Source organism: Lytechinus pictus, chromosome 5, assembly GCF_037042905.1.
Source record: "Lytechinus pictus isolate F3 Inbred chromosome 5, Lp3.0, whole genome shotgun sequence".
Classification (NCBI taxonomy): domain Eukaryota; kingdom Metazoa; phylum Echinodermata; class Echinoidea; order Temnopleuroida; family Toxopneustidae; genus Lytechinus; species Lytechinus pictus.
The window spans coordinates 9,240,461-9,264,451 of NC_087249.1; the positions used below are offsets into that span (position 1 = coordinate 9,240,461).

Here is a 23,991-nt window from a genome sequence, read left to right on the forward strand (position 1 = left end):
TATTTTGAAGCACGATCCATCCATTTATACGATACATAATTCATTTTACAATCGATTTCGAGTAATTTTCTTCACTTACATTAAATAGTCTGATAGCAACATAGGTCATCAGTTTCTTTCATGATTGATGTTCGCTCCAACCATTAAATTTTGTAGCCATAGTGACGTCACTTCCCTTCTCAAGACGTGATCACTGAAGCCGATCTCAAAAAAAGGGCAGAAGAAGCACCGTTCTCGGTGCAACATGAGCAGTTCATGCCTTCGATTGACGGTCTTGCTAAGGACATATCCGACCTCATGGTTCCTTTTCAGTCTAGGTATATGTTTGCCTACATCTATAGTTTCTTCTTTCTGGTCAGTGGAATGTTTCCTAAATAATGATAATAATGACATTGTCACTAACCAATTTTAGGGATGCCCTACGTAGATACCAACTTTTACGAAAATAAGTAACCAACTACATAATAAGAAATAAAGGAAATGATTAATCATAAAGGAAGTATAAATTATGTCTGTAGGAGTTTTTAAATAGATTTGTATTTTCTAGAAATGGCTACTGTCACGAAAGAGGGTATGTTGGTCCAAAGTTAGTTCAAGAATCATAAAGCGGTCAACTTTCCGTTAGTTTCATTATCATAATTATGAACCCTTCCTTTTAGAAAGACATTTTAGTCCTTGTCTCTACTTACTCTATTTCAGTTCAAAGGTCTGAAACTGGGCGTTCCTAGAAAACCATATCCCAGGAAAGTTCCCTTTACCAACATGGAGGACTGCAGACGGGTATATACTGCATGTCCCCTAGTTTAGCCTCAAGATTGGTTGGTTAGAATGACAACCGCACCTGTCACAGTCATGAGACTGGGCTGGTTCCTTTTCTAGAATACAGGCCTATAGAGGGATCATGGCAGTTATCTGGTCTATCTCGTGTGGATCATCTATCAGTGACTCTACTGCATCATCTTCTCCTGCCAAGCCTTGAACTGGGCCCTCCTATAAGATCAGAAGACTGTGTTCTGTGCAGGTCTCCTTCACCAGGATTTTGTGGAAGCTTTTAAGGGCTCTCTCTGTCATAGTGGCTGTCATCAGGTCAAGGAGTCCCCCTCTCTCAGTCTACGTACTGCATCATCTTTTTTCTGCCAAGCCTTAAACTATAGGCCCTCCTAAGAAGACTGTGTTCTGTGCAGGTCTCCTTCACCAGAATGTAATGGAAGTTTTCCAGAGGCTCTCTCTGTCATAGTGGCTGTCATCAGGTTAAAGAATCCCCCTCGCTCAGTCTACTAAATCATCTTCTTCTGTCAAGCCTTGAACTGAGCCGTCCTGAGAAGACTGTGTCCTGTGCAGATCTCTTTCACCAGGATGTAGTGGAAGCTGCCATCAAGGGCCCTCTCTGTCATATTACCTGTCATCAGATCAAAGAGTCCCCCTCGCTCAGTCTACTGCATCATCTTCTTCTGCCAAGCCTTGAACTGAGCCCTCCTAAGAAGACTGTGTTCTGTGCAAGTCTCCTTCACCAGAATGTAATGGAAGTTGTCCAGGGCTCTTTCTGTCATAGTGGCTGTCATCAGGTCGAACTCTTCATCAGCCTTCCTCAGAGAAGCCAAACGTTTCTCGTTCCTCTTTGCCCTGTCCTTAAAACAAAGGAAATATATTCGTTTGATTATTATTTAGTCTCAGATATTTCCTAGAAACTTTTTTCCGCGATATCATTGGTTACAAAAAAACCCTATCCCAACACACTTCACATAATTATATTCCAGAACTGAAATCTGTTGACGTGTGCTTATTTTTCATGCAGAAATTCCAACACATTTTGAAAGCGAACTTTCCATCTCTATGTCTTTCTTTCAACAATATAATATTTTTAATCGGATCATGACAAGTTTGACCATGTCTTACAGAATAAAAAAAATACTTACAAATTTTAGATTCAATCTGGATTCTTTTTTGGGTCCACTTACATTAATTGCAAGAACTTTGTTGGCCACCCATACGTCGTCAGTTCCCTTGATGACATCACGCTCGCTCCATCGCTCTGTGGCGATAAGTGACGTCACTTTGCTCAGAGTCTTGAGTTGTTGCTTTTGCCGCGCTCCTCGTTGTCGCTGAAGTCGATCTCAAAAGCCATGCCCTCCTTGGCGCGACGTGTGCAGCTCATGGTTATGATTGGTGAGCAAGGATTAAGGGACATTTCCGATGTTTCGACACTCTCTGGGGAAGGAGCTACAGATTGGTCAGCTGCGATCTCGAAAGCCACGCCCCCTCGGCTGACTTTGATATCTGCCTCATCTGTGGTTGGATCAAAGTTATTTGCAACCTCGAAGGCCACACCCCCAGGGTGTGCTTTGATTTTAGTGATGTGTGCAAAATTATCCTCGTCTGTCGGATGATCTGCAAATAAAAACGGTGGTATCATTACTCGTACATCCATAATCTAAGCTTGAGGATTTCCTTGACCCCTATACTGAGTCACTGTCATGCTGTTACATTTTCAAAGCTTGTTCCGTGCCACGGATCTTGACCATCATTACTTCTCCATTCTAAAAATGTATTTTTATTGTGTTACTGCCCTTCAGGGAGAGAAATGAAAGACCTACCAATGACGAGGATTAGTCTTCTTGACTTTTCCTGGTGGGTATGATATTGACGGCTGCTTTTGCTTGACGGTGATGTCATCGTCGTCTTCGAAGTAGGGCTCGTTGTCATCAATAACAGTACCGGCCAAGAATCGTTCTAAAAAAAAAAGGCATAGAAAAGGCAACGAAGTGTTAATATGGGCAAACGATTTGTGAAATGTAAATAATGAATGTATGAAATACATAGATGTAGCAAAATACATCATTATATAAACAAAGATATAAATAAATGAATGGATAAAAATTAGGTTTAAGTAAATAAATAGACAAACCATCCCCTCAACGAAGGAAGCAAAAACCCGAGTGTTTAGCAGGTTGTTATGCATTCATAATAATTTTTCACACGTAAATAAAATTTATGCGTTTGATTTTCCACCATGGTATTCCATAAAGTTTTCCTTGTAATTATGGAACTGAAATAAAAAATAATTACATTCATTATTTTTTACTGTAAATATATTTCGTCCATACTTTTCTGCAAACTTGCAACTTCCATGATAAACATTTTTAGAAAATTATTAAATTATATCACCTGCATAGGGAAGATTGGAGGGGAGCTCCAAAAGCTTCAAAATTTGAAAGAAAATGATTGATGTCATGTGATATCTCTTACACGTACCCCCGCCGCCCCCCGCGATTCAACAAGATATTTGGGGGAAGTCTATTGCTCATTTGGCATATATTTGTAAGCGCTTTGGGCCTAATGGGAAAAGCACAGTACAAATAATAAGTAATAATAATAATAATAATAATAATATTTCATTCAACTTACGATGAGCTAGGAATTCATGTGCGTTGATTGTTTCGTCTCTCGGATAGGATGTCGAAGGCTGGTCGATGTCATTGTGAATAACAAAGAAATTGATTGGTCCAACCTGTTAATGATATAATTAGTAGACTATGATTCATTAAGTGCACTTTATTATGTCATATTTTTCTGTAATAATACTACACGTGCAAATGACTTTAAGGCAAATTAATTCGGCCGTTTCGGTTCAATTTCCAATTTCCGTTTTATCTCGCTTTCCTTTTCATTCTTTTCCCCCTTTGCATTTTTTTCTCCCCCCTAATTCTTTTCCCCAATTACATTTTCTTTCTTCCTCTTTCTTTCTTTCTTTCTTTTCGCCTTTCTTTCTTCCTTTCTTTCTTTTTCTCTCTCCTTGAACCTCATTCTCCTCTTTCCTCTTTCATAGCTGAAATCCCGCCCTCCATTTTACTTCTAGCTTCGTTTCACTTTCTCCCTCTCCGTTTCTGCATGTTCTTTCAATGAAAGAACACATGTTTTATACCCTATAGTCTCTGATCTGAAAAAAGACAGAATCTAGCATGTGCCTCTGGTCGGAAGGGCAATTGATCCTTGCTCAAGCATTGAAGATGTTGTAGTTGCGAACTGTTCCTCCTCCATGCATGGTTGATTGCATCAGTAGGTCCATGATTGCATACAGGTGCAGGCTGCTCTGGCGAATAAAACATGGGAGAAACCGGGAGAAAAAAAAACCCTATACTACTAGCGTGCACTTCATTCTAGCTTTACATGTATTACATTTCTAGCACTGATTGAACCAAGGAGATATCACCTCTCCTTGATTGAACAGCAATGGATGAAAAGTGGTCATGCATAATAATGGCAAACAATACAGGCCTAAGTATTTACAGTTTCTGTTTGCGATATCAACACAAAACATTTTTTACAGCAGTGCTAGTCCGGAGTGCTAGCTTTAGACCAAAAGCTTCGGTCTCTGTACATTGGTTGTTACTCTGAACTCCAGTCCGTTGGCTCCACCCACCAATTACATAGAAACTTTTAAAAAGTAAAAAAGTTTGAAAATAAAAAAAAAAGTTTACAAATATTCCTCCAGACAGCTATCGCTCGCTTCTTTGCTTCTAAAATAATCTCGTCGATTGTTTGCGCCCTCTACGTCCGTGTATGTTTCTTGTTCAAAGTTGTGGCGCCCGTTCCAGCTGAAGTCATAACAATCTATTTTGAGTAAGTACCGTATGGGACTTACCGTATACAATGTCTTGAAGGATTATTTGGAACGCTGATTATTTTAGTTGCTGTAAAGATAATGAATTAATTGATATGATTTTACGTAGTAACACAACGCTTCATATTTATCATGTTTAATTATTGAAGTTACCGTTTATCTCAGTCCCATACCTTTATATTAGTGTCTAGACCAAAAGCTTCAGTCTCTGTATTTTGCACTTGTTCACTGCAACCACCCTGGGTGTCACGCGCGTAAAACATTCCCCTTAGACTTGTGTGTTAAAATGGCACTTTTGAAAAATTCATAAAAAATAAATGTGAAATTAGAGGGTGGAATGTTTACTACCAATGGATAGGATATATATCTGACATTCCAAATCTGACCAGGAAAGGGTACCGAGTCCGAGGCGTAGCCAGCTCATTTTATTTTTAAAAATAAATCGCCATTTATGAAGATAACTATGAATCGATCGAATTCATCAACTGAAACAGTAAAATAGCCCTAATTATTCCGCCAGTCAAAAAATAGTTCCAAGTCACTTATTTATCTTCCCAATTTGGGTGAAGTAAGTTCAGTAGTAGACAGCTGGCAGCCGTCTGTTTCGAGGAGTTTTTCAACATTTTTTTATTTTTTAAATTTCTCCTCATACACAGACGGCTCGCTAGCGTGTCGCCACCATTAGGGGAGGTACAATGCAAATTCCCCCCGACGGGGCTCATCGATTTTTGTCTTTATTTCATAAATATATATGAAAATAAATGGACAAATATTCGAATTAATGTTCCCTCTTGGCATTAATTGCCAAAAACGAGGGAAAAATAAAGTTAAAAGGAAAAAAAACAGCGACTTACCTCGGCTGTCGTGTAGCTCCTAGTTCACTTGTTCATCCGAAGTCGATATAACACACAAACATATGCCGTTGGAAGAACTTCCGGGTCAACTGCGTATCAAAACCATTGGCCAATCAGATCATCTCTTTTACGTCGGGTTTATGAATACTAAAATTCTAGATGGTTTTTTTCATTTTCCTTTATCTCTTTCTCTTTCATTTTCTCTCTTTTTTGTTTTACTTTTCTTTTTAATTTTTATTTCCCCTTTTTTCTTTTGTTTCTTTAACTGCTCCTTTCTTTCCCCTTCTGTAATGTGTGACGTAAAGGTCATGGGGCGGAGTCTGACTTTCGTTGGCCACTTTTTCATGAATTATTCATTACCAAGATGGCTGCCCACTAGTCCGAGTCGCAAGTGTCAAATTTCAGAGTTAATCCCCTGATTGCCAGTTTTAAAGCGGGAATTTAGGGTAAGAAACTGTCGTTACTTATACATTTTCAGCTATAGGTGCATATGTATGAACTTTTGGTGGAAAATATCGCGGTATCGAGGAGAAAAACAAGAAATTAACGGTGGCCATTGAGCCCCTGTACAGACGACGGTTTAACTTCGGTCTATGTATTTGGTGAGTGGAGCCAACGTAGTTCAGCGGAACAACCAACATCACAGAGACCGAAGCTTTTGGTCTAGTTCAGTAGTTACCATTTCTAGAATCAGTGTTAGATTTTGAATCACATTCATACATTTTTGTCAATCAGCAATATCAAATTGACAAAAATTCGAATGGGTTGGGTCGAACGAATATCTTTAGCCCTCCTGATGTAATTAGGCTCGTGGGACCCCTGCCTGTGGGGAATTTACAGGTTGGACTATGGCATGCCAATGCTGTACAGAGCACACACTTTATTAAAAAATGATTAAAATATCACTTTTGTGACCAAAATTACTAATTTCCATACAGTTGCAATTTATTTTTCATTTGTAACTTAGGAATAATTTTTGTATTCACTAGAGCGCTCAAAAACTTGAATTTTGGGAAAATTTTTGTGTACGCCCTCTATTGGTGGAAAATAATATGGCAAGAAAATTTTCATTTTTTAATCTCTATTTTTAATTAAGAAACAAATAATTTAAAGAACCAAATTAATTAAGGGCCAAGTTGTATGACGAATAGGTGTAATGGAAACTGTCAGTGTAAAAATGTCAAGCATTTGTCCCAAAGAAAAAGAGAAAATAAGCCAAACATTGCCATCCTTATTTTGCCACACATGGAGATATTATAACTGAGAACAAGGTTATATCATAACCTTGTTCATTGAATGAGTGGTATTTTGGTTGTTCCGCTGAACTGCGTTGGCTCACTAAATGGGGATTATAGTAAAATGTCAGAAATTGTTGAATAAATCCCCAGAAACGACGGTTATTCCTGTCTAATTAGTGTCTAGACCGAAAGCTTCGGTCTCTGACTCTGAGATAGACCAAAAGCTTCGGTCTCTGTGTTATGTTGGTTGTTCTGGGGCCGATTGCACGAAAGGGTCTTTCCAAGGACCGTCTTTCGTGTCGCCCATCTTTTATGATACGCCATGTGAAACGCATTTCAAATAAATTATCTGCAAATATATTTTATTTGTCCGTTAAAATAAACAAAATATTTGTTTATAAAATGATGTGATATCTCATGAAATTGTATAAAATTTGATTTAAAAGCAAGCTTACGAATTTTATTTGTTTATCATAAATTTCAGAAACACCCCGCTTATAGCGCATCATAAAAGATGGGCGACACGAAAGACGGTACTTGGAAAGACCCTTTCGTGCAATCGGCCCCAGCTGAACTTAATTCCGTTGGCTTCACTCGCCAAATACAGAGACTGAAGTTCTTGCGCGATCTGTAAAGGGGACTCAATGGCCATATGTTTATGTGTATTAAGTTCGGATAAAACAGGGCAGTGAAGTTGCGCGACAGCCGAGGTAAGTCACTGTTTTTGTTCCTTTTAACTTGATTTTCCCCGTTTTTTGGCAATTAATGCCAAGAGGGAATATTAATTTGTATTTCGGTCGCGTTAATTTTCAAATGTTTGATTCATTAAAGACAAAAATTGAAGAGCCCCGACGGGGGGATTTTGCATTCTTCTTCAACCTACACTCACTGCTTCCTTCAATCCTGAAGATTCTTGCAGTATTGTAGTACCGGGGGCCGGCAGGTGCAATACACCGGGTGAACACCCTACTCTTTGACGAATAGTGTATTGGTTTTAACGTGCATAGGTTGTGACTCTCCTATACACGGGACCAACATTTGCGTCCTTTCCGATGGACGGAGTGTTTTCCAACAGCATACACACCTGCACTGAATACCGTGGTGAGGCACGCTAACACACAACGCTGTAGCATCAGATTTTTTGTTAGACGCGTTTCGGCATGAGATGAGCGGGACTCGAACCCCTCACGTTGAGATCTTCGATCTTATCCGAAACATGCGCTCTAACCGACTGAGCTACGCTGCCTCCATTGTAAGTCCCCTAATGGTGGCTGCACGATAGCTTACCCAGGGAGCTCCCGCCTGCGTGTATTTGACCATAGTCACCGGACTAGGGTGATTTTATGGTCTAAATATTTCTCCAAATGAATTGTGAAAACAGAAAGTATACAATTACCACGATTATATGGATGAAGGTCTAACGAGTGGCAGTTTCCTGACATCTGGGCACAGACTGGAACCTCAAAAAAACAAAAAGTTCTCTCCTTCTACCCAGTCTCGATCGGCCATTTTGTTACGATTTTTAACAAAAATGCTCCCTGGGTTACACGATAGCGAGCCGTCTGTGTATGAGTAGCCTGGAGGCTTCTTGGGAGTAAAAGTCATCTACTATACGTAGGCTTACTCCCGCATGAAGCCTGGGCCTGGGGATCATTCCTCTCTGTAGAGGCTAGGATTTCCCACGGTTACAGTAGATCTAAATCACAGATTGTATAAATCGTTTTGAGCCCAAACTAATGTAAATGGGCCAAAACAATATTTCCCCCCAAATTTGATATTTTTGATTAATTTTTTTCTGAGAGCTACATGAGGTTCACCGAGGTTCTACACAGAGTTAAGAAATTTTTACTAGAAAATTATTTATGCTTAATTTATATGAAATTTATTCATAGATCACAAAAAATGCTTCTATGTCATTTCTTCATCAATTTCAACTCTATATCCTCAATTTATGTCACCAATATAATTCACTACAGTGTCAACTGGGCTGAAATTAAAATTGTGTTCAATTTTGTTGCCGGATGAGCTCCACATCATTGATGTGCTAGTTTTTGTCCTAACGTTATAACTTACACAGACGGATGACGGCCATAGCCTTGAGGACTCTGTGATGATATTTTAAAATATTTTTACACATACTTTTTCATCACGGAGCCTTGAAATGCTTGCCATATTAGCATGAGCGAGATTTGTATACAAGGATGGATTTCCCTAGGAAATCGGTTTGTTTCTCTTGATTTTATTTATCTATGAACCTTCATATGCCTAATGCGTATGAAGGGCTTAAAATATTGTTAGTAATAGTATAAATATGAAAAATGAGAGGTTTCTTGCCAGACCGATCTCATGTAGATCCCTCGACACAGTGGCAAATTGTCCATAGACTTTGTACAATGGATAGACCGTTTCCTAGCGAATTGGAGACCGCTGATTGGTCAATCGCGCAGATCAAGTCCTGACTACGTGGTCGCCAAAATAATTCTTTCGGACTGCGTGCGAAAGTATCAATAGCGATAACGAAATCCGGTCACATTGTCTACGCGGGAAACGGTCTTGGTTCGTGATCGGATCGCTCCAGTATCGATCGAAACTCGGCAATTTCATGCATATTCATGTGACGCTCAGAAACCCAGAAATCAATTGACTTTGTGCACGTTGCGATAGACTCTACAAACTCCAACGAACTTGATGCCATATTATAAACACTAATTCGTAAGATTTTGACGGAAAAGCAAGAAGTAATCAAAATTCGCTTACCTTTGCGGTATCGGTGAGAAATCCTCCGAGAAAACCTTTCATAATTCATATAAAATATAGGAAAGTGAAATTCTAGGTTGATTTTGGTACAAGGTGATAGAGAATTGCACACTTGTTTTGGTGGAATACTGTGTGAGGCAAAGGAAGGCTTGCACTGCGCATGCTTACTATATTTTCATTCATAAATTGGATCTCGGCAGTGGCTGGATGACGTCATGTAATAAGCAAAATGTACACGCCCGCTAGCGTTGAATGCACCGCTATCCGTTCTATACAATTTGCCACTGTGCTCGATCCATTTGTAAACACCGCAAATATAATAGGCTTGACCCTTGAACCGATTCGTTATGACGTAGCTTCGAAAAGCGATGTTACAAAATGCCGTTTTGAAGAACAATTTATAGATAAAAATTATTATTTAACAAATAATAAAATTTGAAACTTGATTATAAATAAGATTATAAGTAATTATTATATAATGATAATTATTTATAATCAAGTTAAAAATTTTATTATAGTGGCTTGGCCCTTGAACCGCGTCGTTATGACGTAAAATTGATGAGCGATGTTACGAAATGCCGTTTTGAAGAACAATTTATGAAAAAAAATATTATTTAACAAATAATAAAATTTAAATTTCCCAACTTACTGAACTTGCTTGGAAAAGCTTTAACAATAACATTGCAGTGAATGGGATTTTCCAGGGCTCCTTTGAGCATTTTTTTGGGGGTGAAATCGCCCTGAGCCCCAATCCATATTTTTCCCTGATGGTGATTTTTATATGACTATTTTTTATTTCCAGAAACTTAACTTATCAAAATCATTCCAGTAGTTCATGCCTATTCACACTTTTCATCATTTTTCCTGTCGGTATTCTTATTTTTTTTGTTATTTCCTCTCTTTGCAGGAACCTGGGAAAAGTGAGGATGCTTCATTCCTGTAATGGTGATATGGTTTATCCACCGTTGACTGTTCTGATCTATTAACAATTGTGAAGAACGAGGTTGATCATGAATGATCTTCAGAACTACGGGAGTGGTCTAGGACCTGGTGCTGGGGACACCAACTACTCCTATAGATTGGGTGATCTTCGATCTGGTCAGAGCATTCTCCCATCCAAACCCTATCCTGGAACACTTCCCATGAGAGCGTACCAAGATTCCAGAGACACAACGTCATCAGTTGACTCTCTCCTAGCGGGTCCTTTCTCGCATCCGTCTTACAATGACATCACAGACGATGACAGTTTGAATGATATGCCAGTTACGCAATCAACCAGAGCGCACCTTTTGCCAAACCCAGTAGAACAACTTAGTTTGAAGACGCGTGGTGTACAACTACCAGTCAAGCACACCAATGAAATCGGGACTCAGATTGGTATACTCTTACCTAAATACCACGTCCATCCACAGTCAAAGTGCATTATGTGTCGTGACTGTGGAATATTTTTCTCCCATGGTTCATTTCTCAGGCACCTCCATGACAATATAGGTCGCCGTACAGACTGCCAGTCATCAATGCTTGAACTTGGTGTAGATAACCCTGGTGTCCAACAAATGAAGTTGTGGGATGACTTCCTGGCAAAGCTGAAAGGAGAGGAAGGATCACATGCACGTCCACGTACATCATCATACGACCTCAATGGCGTAACAAGTAATGTAGCTCTTGAGGGGAACCACTATCGTTCATCTTCAGATTCCTTTTCCTCGACACAACCCATTCAACCTCGAAGGCCTGCAATGCATTATAGCCCTCGGACCAGCATGCGTGGGGTTCAGCGAAGTCTGCCCACCACCAAGGGATCCCAACTTGTAGGTCCTTCAGGGAACAGCCCCCCAAATAGTTCATCAGAAGCGAGCTCGATTTCAGACCTCAACAAAAACATTCAGAACACCGTGGATGCATCGGAACGTCTCCTCAGGGAGACCTCACAGTATCTTGCCTCAACAGAGAAGTCACGCCATAGAAGGAACCGATCCATCACAATGGACCTTCACTCAAAGTCTGAACATCCGGAGGGAAAATCCCAAGCCTCTCGATCCCTTTTCGGCTCGCAGAGTTCGCACGTAGCACCTCACCAGCAAAATCGCCCGAGAGAACATTCTTCCAAGGCCATCCTCTCTCCGTCAGGAACTCAGAATGAGAACGGCAATACTGACGGGATCCAAACGGCTCGATTTCCTCAAGACAGTAGGATCTTTGCTGGAGGTGATCTGCCTTCCAACACATCAAACCCAGATACTCGTTCCACATCACAAGGCAATCCAAGCTCTGTAAATGCAATGAGGGTTGCTTCATCAGTATTGCCCCAAGGTGAGGCAGGATCAAGATTTAGGTTCCCTGTACTCAATGGTGATTTGCTTGAAGAACAGAACCAGCAAAACAGCACAAAAGATAAACAAGGTGAGCTTTCGAAGTCTTAAAGGGATGGTCCGGGCTGAAAATATTTTATATCTAAATAAATAGAGTAAAATTCACAAAGCAAAATGCTGAAAATTTCATCAAAATCGGATAACAATTAACAAAGTTTTTTAATTTTCAAGTTTATCAATATTTTGTGGAATCAGTTATATGCACATCGTCATGAATATTCATTAGGTGGGCTGATGATGTCACATCTCGAATTTCCTTTTTCTTATTACATGAAATCATAAATGTTTCATTTTTTCATATATGTGTAAATGATGTGTCTTCATTATGATGAAATAAGTTGCGGCAAAAATAACTAATGCACTTATTCAGTTGTCAATCCAATGGTTTTAGTTCTCGGTAGAAAAATTTTGAATAAACCTAATTTCATATAATAAAATATAAAAGAACAAGTGGGGATATGACATCATCAGCTAACCTAATGAATATTCATAAAGACATGCCTAGAACTGTTTCACCAGAATAATGCAAATCTTTAAAATTCAATAACTTCGTTATTTGTTATCTGATTTTGATCAAATTGTCAGCATTTTGCTTTGTGAATTTTACTCTATTTATTAAGATATTAATATCTCCAGCCTGGACCATCCCTTTAAATTCTGAAATCAGATTCTTAAAACTAGATCTATGAGTAAAAATACATGTGTGGTCATAACGCCTTCATAGATGAGGAAATATATTTATGTATCTTATTGATTTACATGTATGATCATAATGCCTTCGTGAATGAGAAAAATTATTTATCTATTTCATTGATTTCTTTAATTTCCACGCAAGATAACAAATTACAACGGAAACATCGCATGGTTGATACAAAAATGAATTGGATGATATTGAGCACCAGCCAGTGCCGGGGGATCACTAAAAGATTTGAATACTCTGTAGAGAGTTTTTCCACATTGACATTCATACAAGATGAAGAAAGAAAGTAATATAAGCATAGACATGAACATTAATTAAAATCCGATAGTGATTCAAAACAACATCTCCTGTTGGAGCTCCAGTTGATGCTGCAGCTCATGAATTTTTCAGAGAATCCAACTGATTTGGTTGTTTTCCTCAGATCCTCTTTTCATCTTGCAAACTGCCCAAGAACTTCTCACGCTGGCTTCTCATCGGATCCAGATCTTGAAAGACGTGGCAGCTGGAGGGAATGGAGTCCCAAAGTCTCCAGGTAAGGGCAAGACTTCCATATGCACCCCCCACTAAAATTGAAAATAAAAACATGGAGAAGGTTCAAAATAATATATCTAGCCCTAATATAGAACATATATGATGGGGGAGTGGCAATACATACCAAAATATGGCTTTATTCCGTCAAATTTTGAGCAGGATCTAGTGCATGTAATTGTCCATAGACATCGGTTTATTTAGTCAGTAAAGGGTCTGTGAGTCTAGACTAGTTGAACTATCTGCTGATAATCCTTACAAAACCCCTTCTGATATCAGCACTATTGGCTAGCATAGCGGGAAGAGGTCTTGACTGCAGATACAACGAGCTGAGTTTGAGTTCAAAGCAAGGTAAGCAACAGTAAAAAAAAAATGATAGAAATTCTGAAGTGAACGAATGGGAAGTCTCAACAATCTTCTGTTTTTTTAGGTGGGGGGTACATATGGAACTCTTTCCCAGGTGATCGTTGAAAATGGTGTATTGATACCCCTTTCTGAGACCCAAAGGCCAGAAAGTGGTTTTATTTGTACCATAGTACAAAACCATGGACTAAGCAGATTTCTCGTATTATCACACTTCATTCCAGCATACAGTACCGTTTGTCAAAGACTCGCATTTGTAATGGGACTTTTCTGAGTGTCTGCAATGAAATAGGTGTGATTGTGTACACAAATTCTTCTTAGTCCATGGTCTTGTACCGTGGTACAATTGAAACCACTTATGTGAATTTGGGCCAAATTCCCTTGGCTAGCTTAAAACCTGTATTCACAAAGCTATACTAATTAATACCAAACATTTAAGAGAGTTAATCGAGATGTAATGGGTTGATCTTGAAGCATTTAAAGTCTTGCTGGTGAAAAATCATTGGTAAATATTACCAGACTCTTCTTGAAGCCTTTTCCCAGACCATTAGTAGAACCAGGTAGGGGTTTCATAAAGCTCTTCGTAAGTTACCAGCGACTTAACGAAACACTGGTGATCCTTTCTTAGGGCGCAAAATCAACATCAATGAAAATTTGGTGTATATCATTTACCACAAGAAAGGATCACCAGTCCTTTGTAAAGTCGCTCGTAACTTAAGAAAAGGTTTATGAAACACTTACCAGAACTGTCTGGGAATGCAAATATTGGAGGGGCAAGTTTGTGTGTGTTAACAAACGTCTTACAAAGAGTTACGATTAATCCGATCAACCCCAAGTATATGGAAATCAATCAACGTTATAATTTTTTCTTCAGGAAATTTGCACAATGTGCTTTGTAAAGAAAGAGAAGCACACTGAATTTTCAAGAAAACTATGATTGTATGGATATACATCTAGAAAATATTTTGAACAAACGTGTATTTTAGATGTTGACGTTGCTGGCTTTCCATAGTTGTGGTTGATTGGATCAATCATAACTCTTTTTAAGACGGTGTTATGCGTCTATAAAGAACTGTACTATTGTTACTATTATTATCTTCTATCTTAATTAGTTTGTATGACATTTCTAATAGTGAGCCCCCGCCCTAAGTCTTTACAAGTATACCGCATGGTTCTTTAAAAAATGAAATGGTATACAGTGCAGGGAAAAATTACATGAGGGCTCGGGGGCTAAATGGCACAAATGCTCGAAAGAGCCCTGGGATATGAAAAAGGGCCCCAGAAAATCCCCATTCGCTGCAATGTAAATGATTGTAGAATGTTGTAGATTTAGGCAGTTCGTTGTGATTGTGAAAAAAAAAAGCCCCCCAAAATAAAATACAAATGTTCTGCCTGGACCTAGCAAAAAATGAAGGTAATTTTCAGTAATTTTTTTAATATATATCGCTATCACAAAATATGTTTCAGTCACAACTCACAACTTTGACACTGGTAGTTAGAGTAAGATCTCTTCTTTGATTTGAGGCAAAATTCTTAGTGAATCATTCACGTTTAGAAGATTACATTCAGTAACTGTATTACTTGGTTCATGTAGTGTCGGATTTCAGGTTAAGTTGTAAGCTGTAGTACTGATGCGTGTATGTACGTTTTAATTATGGTCTGTCTCTGTGTTTATGCAGGAAGAGACGATGAATTCCTAAAGCTATACCATGAGGAACGATCAAAGCGAAGAAAGTTTGAGGCTCAGATACAGCAATTACAGGGTATGTATGGTATACATTAAGGATTGGACTCTGACAGGGCTTTCAGCTTGATTTATCAAAACCAGGATGAAGTGTGCATGGTTTAGACATATTGAAGTGCAATTTGTGAGATTGCTGTCTGTGTTCAATTGGAGAGGCTCGAGAGAATTCCAGTAAGTGGTTGAGAGAGCCTATACTTCACAATGAAAGCCTCATGCTGTAGTAGTTCAGACTCTTCTCTCCTAATCGGAAGGATAAAATCTTATACCCCGTTTAGATCTGCCAAAAATCTGGTGTGCCTCCGGAGGTTACCGCAGATTTAGACGGCTTGGCACAAAGGACAAAGCGCAAATCTGAGGTAATCACGAGGGAAAATTAACCCTAGACAGTTTAGCACAATCACGGTATCACACTGCGTGATCCATGGTTGGACTGTAGATCTAAATGGTCTTGGCGTAAACTTGGCATAGAAAACTGAAGTCCTTTATCTGAGCGCATGGCTTCGATCGTTGTGCAGCGCGCCTTCTCCATTGATTAGCGTTTGCCATGTGAGCAAGTAACATTTATGGATTGGATGGAATACAATTGCAAGGAATCTCATTTCCTGCAGCATTTTTTAAAAGTTATTTTTTAAATGCACTTCCCCACATACACTTTTCAAAGAAAAACTGCTCTCAAACTCACTTTTTTTTGGGGGGGGGCGTGAGGGACTACAGTCATATCTTATCATAAATATAAGCATTCCTTTGATTTCACTTTAGAGTCTCTGCAAGAAGAACAAAAACAACGCAAAGAACTGGAAATACAACTAAGAGCATTGAAACTGCAAAGATAGCAAAATCCTCAACTTATTTTCGGGACACCCCAATGTAAGTATGCTTGTACCTGATGATGTAAAGTTTTTGTCTCACCTGCATAGCAGAGTGAGACTATAGGCGCCGCTTTTCCGACGGCGACGGCGGCGGCGGCGTCAACACCAAATCTTAACCTGAGGTTAAGTTTTTGAAATGACAGCATAACTTAGAAAGTATATGGACCTAGTTCATGAAACTTGGCCATAAGGTTAATCAAGTATTACTGAACATCCTGCCTGAGTTTCATGTCACATGACCAAGGTCAAAGGTCATTTAGGGTCAATGAACTTAGACCATGTTGGGGGAATCAACATCAAAATCTTAACCTAAGGTTAAGTTTTTGAAATTTCATCATAACTTAAAAAATATATGGACCTAGTTCATGAAACTTATACATAAGGTTAATCAAGTATCACTGAACATCCTGCTTGAGTTTCACATCACATGACCAAGGTCAAAGGTCATTTAGGGTCAATGAACTTTGGCCGAATTGGGGGTATCTGTTGAATTACCATCATAACTTTGAAAGTTTATGGATCTGATTCATGAAACTTGGACATAATAGTAATCAAGTATTACTGAACATCCTGTGCAAGTTTCAGGTCACATGATCAAGGTCAAAGGTCATTTAGGGTCAATGAACTTTGGCCAAATTGGGGTATTTGTTGAATTACAGCCATAAATTTGAAAGTGTGTTGGTCTAGTTCATAAAACTTGGACATAATAGTAATCAAGTATTACTGAACATCCTGTGCGAGTTTCAGGTCACATGATCAAGGTCAAAGGTCATGTAAGGTCAAAGAACTTTGGCCACGCTGGGGGTATTTGTTGAATTGCCATCATATCTCTATAAGTGTATTGGTCTAGTTCATAAAACGTGGAAATAAGAGTAACCAAGTATCACTGAACATCTTGTGCGAGTTATAGTAGTTTTCAAAATCAGCACTGCTGCTATATTGAATCGCGTGATGCAGGTGAGACGGCCAGAGGCATTCCACTTGTTATATGTTACTGTAAGTCAATAAAGTTGAATAAGAATCGAAAGGCAAATCTTCCGGGTCCTGTTTCATGAAGCCTTGTTATAATAACAAAGGCATTATTTGTATAGCAAATTGACTATCAGCCAATCAGATTGAAGGACTTCAGTAGCTTTTAACTGTTATTGGAAATATGTAACTATAACAAGTTTTATGAAACAGGCCCCTGCTCTGTTTGAATCTCCATGAACATATATACAACTTGAAATGTTACCATGGTAACCATGAGTTTCCAATTCTTGTAATTCCTGTAATTGAAAATTAAATCAATTTGTTTGAATCAAGTAATTAAAAATCTTCTTTATTTGCATGAATGTGAACAGAACATACTTTAGTGTTTGTGATTATTTTTGCTTATAACATGTTCTGTAATAATAAATCAGCTTTTTGAGGACAGTTTTTATTTTTCTACAGCTTGGTAAGAGTGAAGATGATGCTGAAGTGATGTTGATGCTGCTAAATGTATTTTGTTGTTGCTATGCTTTTTTTTCTCTCTTTCATATGTACTGATAAAATGTCACTAAAGACTGACATACTTGTGATAAGATAGTTTGCCAAAGCTGCATGTATTCATGCTGAAAAGAAAAATTGGTTCGTCTTGTATATATTTTACAAGCAAAAATTTACCTGATAGAAAATTCAAAATTTTGCACATACATTAATAGCATTTTTGCAATATTTTCAAAAAAAGAGTTATGATTGATCCAATCATTCAATCTGGAATATATTTAAATCCACAATGCCATAATTTTTCTTTAGGAAATTTGCCCAATGTCCTTTGAAAACAGAGAGAAGCAAACTGAATGGTCAAGAAAACAGTGAATGTATGAATATATGTCATTTCTAGAAAATATTTTGGACAAACTTGCATTTTAGATGTTGACATTGCTGGCTTTCCATAGTTGCGATTGATCGGATCAATCATAACTCTTTGTAAGATGGGACCCTGGGCCCCGTCTTTCAAAGAGTTACGATTGATCCAATCAATCGTAACTCTATGGAAATCCATCAGTGTCATAATTTTTTCTACAGAAAATTTGCAAAATGTCCTTTGTAAACAAAGGAGAACACACCAAATTGTCAAGAAATCAATGAATTTATGGATATACATTCATATCTAGATTTTTTTTAAACAAACATGCATTTAATATGTTGACTTTGCTGGCTTTCCATAGTTGCGATTGATCGGATCAATCGCAACTCTTTGTACGACGGGGCCCTGGTCTGCTTCTTGCAACAAAAAAATGTAATTATATTCTAATGATAAAATAAGTAGTGTAATGGATTCCATACTGGTAATTCAATCTAATTAATATATAAAAAGGTGAAAGGAATATATTCGCAGTAGGGAAACATCTATAAAAATTCAATCTCTTTAATAATGAACGGAACTATGGCCAAAAAAAAAACCTCTTGCAGCACCCACTCAAGAGTCCACTGCCAATTGATACCAAAGGTGGTATACTGCCCTCTAGAGTTTAGAAGCAGTGTATTGGCTTATCCAGCCTGAACTGAATTTCACAAGTGGGTTGTGTGGTTCTTTCCAGAATTTGAGAAATCCTGCGCATTCCGAAATGATCCTACCAGAACGTTCTTGAAAAAGACTTTGAAATGGTTCTACAACACACAAAGCTTTCAATCTTCACTGTATCAATCTCATAGAGTCTTTCAAAAAATTGACCAGACATTTAAAATAAGAGGTGTATTCAGACAGGCTGGAAGTTTAGGGAATGCAAGGTGTTCTCAGAATACAGAGGTATCGTCTATGCCTTGATCGACCCTGATCAGAAAATATCAGGTATTTTGCCAGTGTGTGTGAAAGCAAAATACTCTTTAAAAAAATTGCACCCTATTGACCCCATTTTGACCCTCACATGGTCAAGATGACCATTAGAAATTTGACACCAAGTTGAAAATTGCTCCTTGTGATGTAATGAACCTATGAAAGTGAAAAATAAAACTTGGCCAATTTGTAATTTGCTGCCTGACTATGTACCTGACAGAAAATACATCTGCTGAATTGTAGGTACTTGTCAAAATAACAAGAACTTTCTCAGGGATTTTTTGAAGGTCAGAGGTATCTTGGCGGTGTGAAAGCAACTTGCAAGAACTTTCTCAACCCAGCGAGTAGTTGGGTTTGAGCCCCATGGCCTCGCCTGCTAATCGAACCATACTACGCGTGCTCGTGATCGTAACTATGAGAACTTGCCCCGAAACCGTCTGCATGGGCCGGTGTAAATGGGAAATAATTATCAGGTATTTTTAGGCTTGAGCATTTTTTCGCAATTTAAAAGGTTTTCTGGTGATGGAGTCAGTCTGAATACATGGAGTGAGACTCTTCCCTCTCCCCGAAGAAATATGGTGGGGGGGCCATATCAATCATTCTCCATAAATTTAGTCATATTCACAATATTTTGGTTGGAACTTGAACGTGAAGCAGTGTTTTTTTTTTCAAGATTGTCATTTCCTAAATCCCCTTTTCCGTATTGTATTGCCTTGGGTGACATTTCAACAAGAAAGGGGACTTTGTTCACCCACATTACATTACAGAGAGCACAATTCAGCCCTTGTCTACAGTTAAGGTGTAAAGTGTTATGTAAACAAAAGCTTTTGGTACTGTAATATGCTTTTCACACTGTATTTCCTTAACTCCATACTATTCTTAATCCCCGGACTATCCTTAACCCCATACTATCTTTTTTTGGATTCACACTGTCTTTCTCAACCCCATACTACTTGCTTCGCCTGGGTTAACGCCTTAACCCTGGACTAACACACAGATCATGAATATTGATGATTTTACCATACAGAGTGCGATTAACGTGCAATTTCGACTTCTGTGATTGGCTAATGCTTAGCCCCACTTTTCCTGAGCCCAGTTTCGTTTCACACTGCATCTCCTAGCTCCGCAGTTGTGGTGCACAATAAGTCGGCTGGCCCTGCTTTTTTTGCATGACCAGATAGTACCGTACTATTTACCGTGCTAGCCCACTTTGCTAAAACGTGTGAAAACGAAGTGGGCTAAGCTTAACCCCGGGAAATTGGCGGGACTAAGACCCCCCTTAGCCCCGCCAATTTCCCGGGGTTAAGGAAAAAAAGTGCAGTGTGAAAAGCATGTATAATAGTGGGAAATTGTCCTATTGAGTTGAGGGTCCTCCGTGTCACGCACTGCAAGTCAGATGTTTAGTGGAATACTGGTTGGAAAAGTTCTTTTCAGCTACATGTTTCGGAAGGTAATTTGAATGTATATCCTGAACCAACCTCTTTTGCTGGTATCTACATAATTATATCCTGTGCTTCCTGAACTGTATTCACTCTTGTTTGTACCAGTATGTTAAGTAGTGTGATCCCACCTGTATTACCCGAGTTCAAGTTTGATGGGCTTATTGAACTATATTCGACCTGTTCAAACTTTCAGGGCAAAAAATAAATTCAGTCATGATATTGACTTCTCAATTTTCCCCTAACACCCCTAACCCCCCTCACCCCTAGATCCACCACTGGTTGTCAGATCTGAAACTTGTGAGACAAAAATGTTGATAAAAACACTCTCCACGTGTAAATGGGTCAAGATTGAATGTCATGTGAGCTCCAAAAAAAAATCTTTTGAAACTTATCAAAATGTTTAGAACAAACGGGTCCTTGTGAGTTCAACTTACAATTGAAACAGGAACATTACTGGAAGTATAGCTTGTTGTCTGGCATCAGTTTTCAGAAAACTTATTGTGTGGTTGTCTCATTGTGCATGAGTAGAGTAAAATTACCAGGCAATGCAGGCATAATTATGAGATGAGCATGATTTACATATACCGGTATATCAAATGACAAAGATAATGAGAAAAATAATGCACATTCTTTATCTTTACATTCATATAATTGCCCACATGGAACTGTTCAGCTTTTACACTTCAACAATATTTTCAGTTTTGATAATTTCTTCTATTTTGGCTTCAATATGTCTGCCTTTTCCACAAAAACCAGTCTGAGCCCTTTTAGCTCCTTGTTTAAATTGTGTATGATGGTATTGTACCATGAAATAAATCAAATAATTATTATAATTAATTTAGGAGCGCCTTGAACACCGAGCAAGGTGGATACGTGTGCTATACATATCCTATATTATTTATTTATTTATTATGAATAACATGACTTGAAATATTTGAATTAAAATTAAATACCACCTGCCCCCCCCCCCCCTTCCCAATCCCGAGGACTGGAAAGTTATTTGGGCTTATTTGTTTGATTATGAATAAATGAAAGAATGAATGGATGAGCAAGGCCATTAGTCATACAAAATTGTGAAGCTACATAGGGAAATTTATACAATTTGATATTGCTATCCATATTTGATCACAGTGACCATGGCAAGGATTATATTCCTTTGGAGATATCTAATGGAATCCCACACAAGGCCTCCAAGCTAGCGGATTGCATCGAAATTATCTATTTCTGGTTGTAATTAAAAGATAGATCCAATCGTGAATGAGAGAAGGATCAAAGAGCCTCTGACGGAATTTATAGAGAAAAAAATTATATTTTACAATTTAATGATTTTGATTGGCATTGCGCCAAGTCATGAAGCGTTTGGGACTGTGGATGAAGGATATTTTTAGTATAATGAAAGAAAGGGAAACCAGGAAAATTATACTTTCACTCTCAAGAGAAGTGTCGCCCACTCACCATTAACTGGCAGTTTCTGCTTTAAAGAAAATTAAAGAAAGATTTTATAATAAGTTGGGGGCTGTCCCGCTCTCTAAACAGGACATGAGGAAATAGTTTAGTTCTGGAAAATGATTCTGTATCTGAAACAAGAGATTGATGAAACTAACACTTGACTTGATATGTGGACCGTGAATTATTTGAGTTTCTGTCATGTATCTCATTGGTTATATGATCATTATCCCAAACATTATGAATCAAATGATAAACTAAATTTATTCATAACTAAATTAGGGGAAAATTTTCCGGGTATTGTATATGAATTGAAAATGATATATTAAGGCAATACATGTCTCTTGTTTATGAGGATTTATCCGTGATCTATTCAGAAGTTTGCGGAAATCTGTTCCCCAATGTGTATTGCTGCTAATCAATTAGAAAGTGAAATTCCCTGTAAATCCACTACAAAATAAAATTTATTTATAGATAATAAATGATACCACAATTTCCTGAATGTGGTGATATTAGCTATATAGTTCAAGACCACTAAGACCGTACAGATCAGTACCATATTTGCTGATTTTTGTCTTTGCATCAGTACACTTTGCATACTTTGGATCAGAAATTAGGCAGCAATGGAACAAAAGGCCTCATTAATTGAGATTATTTGTCAGAAAATATTTGTGGTAAAAAAAAATCCCACATCCTCATTTTCATGTACATGTATGTAAATATTGACAATCAACTAAGTGGTTTTGTCTTGATTAATAAAGCGAAGAAGTTAATATTATAAACTTTGAATTCATTCTGACTCTGAAATATTTACCTAAGAATTGTGGAGGGTACATAAAAAATACTGACCAATTAAAAAAAAATCTTTTGAGAATATGGGCCAGTCGATCTGGATAGAGTGTATTTCAATGTTTCTATGGGTGTGTTCAATGTTGATTTTCAAATTTAAACAGCAACATGAAACATGATTGAAAACGCAATCACAAAACATGGATATAATGAGAAACAAATGGTTTGTTCAATGTCATCTATTTCCGGTCGTAAAACTCTTTCAGATCACGAGTCAGTGGAAAATTTAAACGCCGAAAAAGATGAGTATTGAAACACGATCAGCTCAGATTCAATTTCAATTGAGTTTTGAAATGTCTTTCAATTTGCTCTCGCAGTGGAAGCCTACACAAGCAGATACCATGGATCCTACTAGAACCTTTGGAGAGCGAGTAATTTATTGACGATCGACATTCAATCAACTTTATATTTTTTACACTGAACGTGCACCCCTGATCGTGTTTGTGTTCTGTGTTTTGTAATACCGTTTTCCATCATGATTCATGTTGCTGTTTGAATCTTAAAATCAACATTGAACACACACTATGTTAACCAAAGAAATTATCGATGGAAAGGGATAGTATCCTCTATATATCATGAAGTGTATCATAGCAACTGCATGTAATAGAGGGCAGCATAATTTATTCACTGAGCTCTCTGATCATGGAAAAATGTATCGGGGGAAAAATATATCGGGTTTGCTCATAAAGATTGATAAAAAAATACCCTCTTTTTTTTCTCGGGTTCAGGAGTAGTCTTTATACACTGGTTTAGCTATAAGTGGACGATAGTTGAGGGGTTTGGCCCTAAATATCCCAAATACCCCTTGTAAATAATGTTGGCTTCAATACAAAATGCGATTTTGACTGAAGGAACTGAAAATGGAGGAATAGACCTGGCTGGATATTTTCACACTATAAATTATACAGAGGGTTCACAGAAGTAGATATGGAACACATTTTGGTATGGAAGCCTTAGTTACTGTGATAAAATATGTTTGTTATCCATGGGTTAGAAATACAGTAGCTGTTCATACTGTGTGTTTTCTCCCTGTAGCAGCAATGCATAATTCATATATAGTTATTCATTTCCATAATTGCTTTTCCGAGAAATTATTTTATTATTCGTATTGTTTCTGTTTTGCATTGGGAATTAATAATTTATGCTGTACGGTAAGCATGCCATGGTTTTACCTTATGCTTTTCAAGGTGGTATCTCTTTTAGTTATAAGTTTGCTTTGCCAAGGGTTTTTTTGTTAAAGGTCAAGTCCACTCCAGAAAAATGTTGATTTGAATAAATAGAGAAAAGTCAAACTAGCACAACACTGAAAATTTCATCAAAATCGGATGTGAAATAAGAAAGTTATGACATTTTAAAGTTTCGATTATTTTTCACAAAACAGTGATATGCACAACTGAGTGACATG

General features: G+C 37.9%; 1 protein-coding gene and 1 pseudogene across 2 annotated transcripts in view; one reads left to right on the forward strand and one right to left on the reverse strand.

The window, feature by feature from the left end:
• Positions 1-1,433: 1,433 nt before the first annotated feature.
• On the reverse strand, positions 1,434-2,413 carry LOC129261834 (uncharacterized; annotated as a pseudogene).
• A 2,100-nt stretch (positions 2,414-4,513) lies between these two features.
• LOC129262462 (uncharacterized) overlaps positions 4,514-23,991 on the forward strand; it is a 28,779-nt gene continuing 9,301 nt past the window's right edge. The window contains exons 1-5 of one of the 2 annotated variants that reach the window (XM_064099764.1): positions 4,514-4,620; positions 10,378-11,873; positions 12,964-13,074; positions 15,113-15,196; positions 15,937-16,044. In XM_064099764.1, the coding sequence (XP_063955834.1) occupies positions 10,481-11,873; positions 12,964-13,074; positions 15,113-15,196; positions 15,937-16,010 (1,662 nt within the window). In that variant the 5' untranslated portion in view covers positions 4,514-4,620; positions 10,378-10,480 and the 3' untranslated portion in view covers positions 16,011-16,044. The remainder of the gene's footprint in view (positions 4,621-10,377; positions 11,874-12,963; positions 13,075-15,112; positions 15,197-15,936; positions 16,045-23,991) is intronic. The other variant, XR_010293614.1, reaches the window with a different exon arrangement.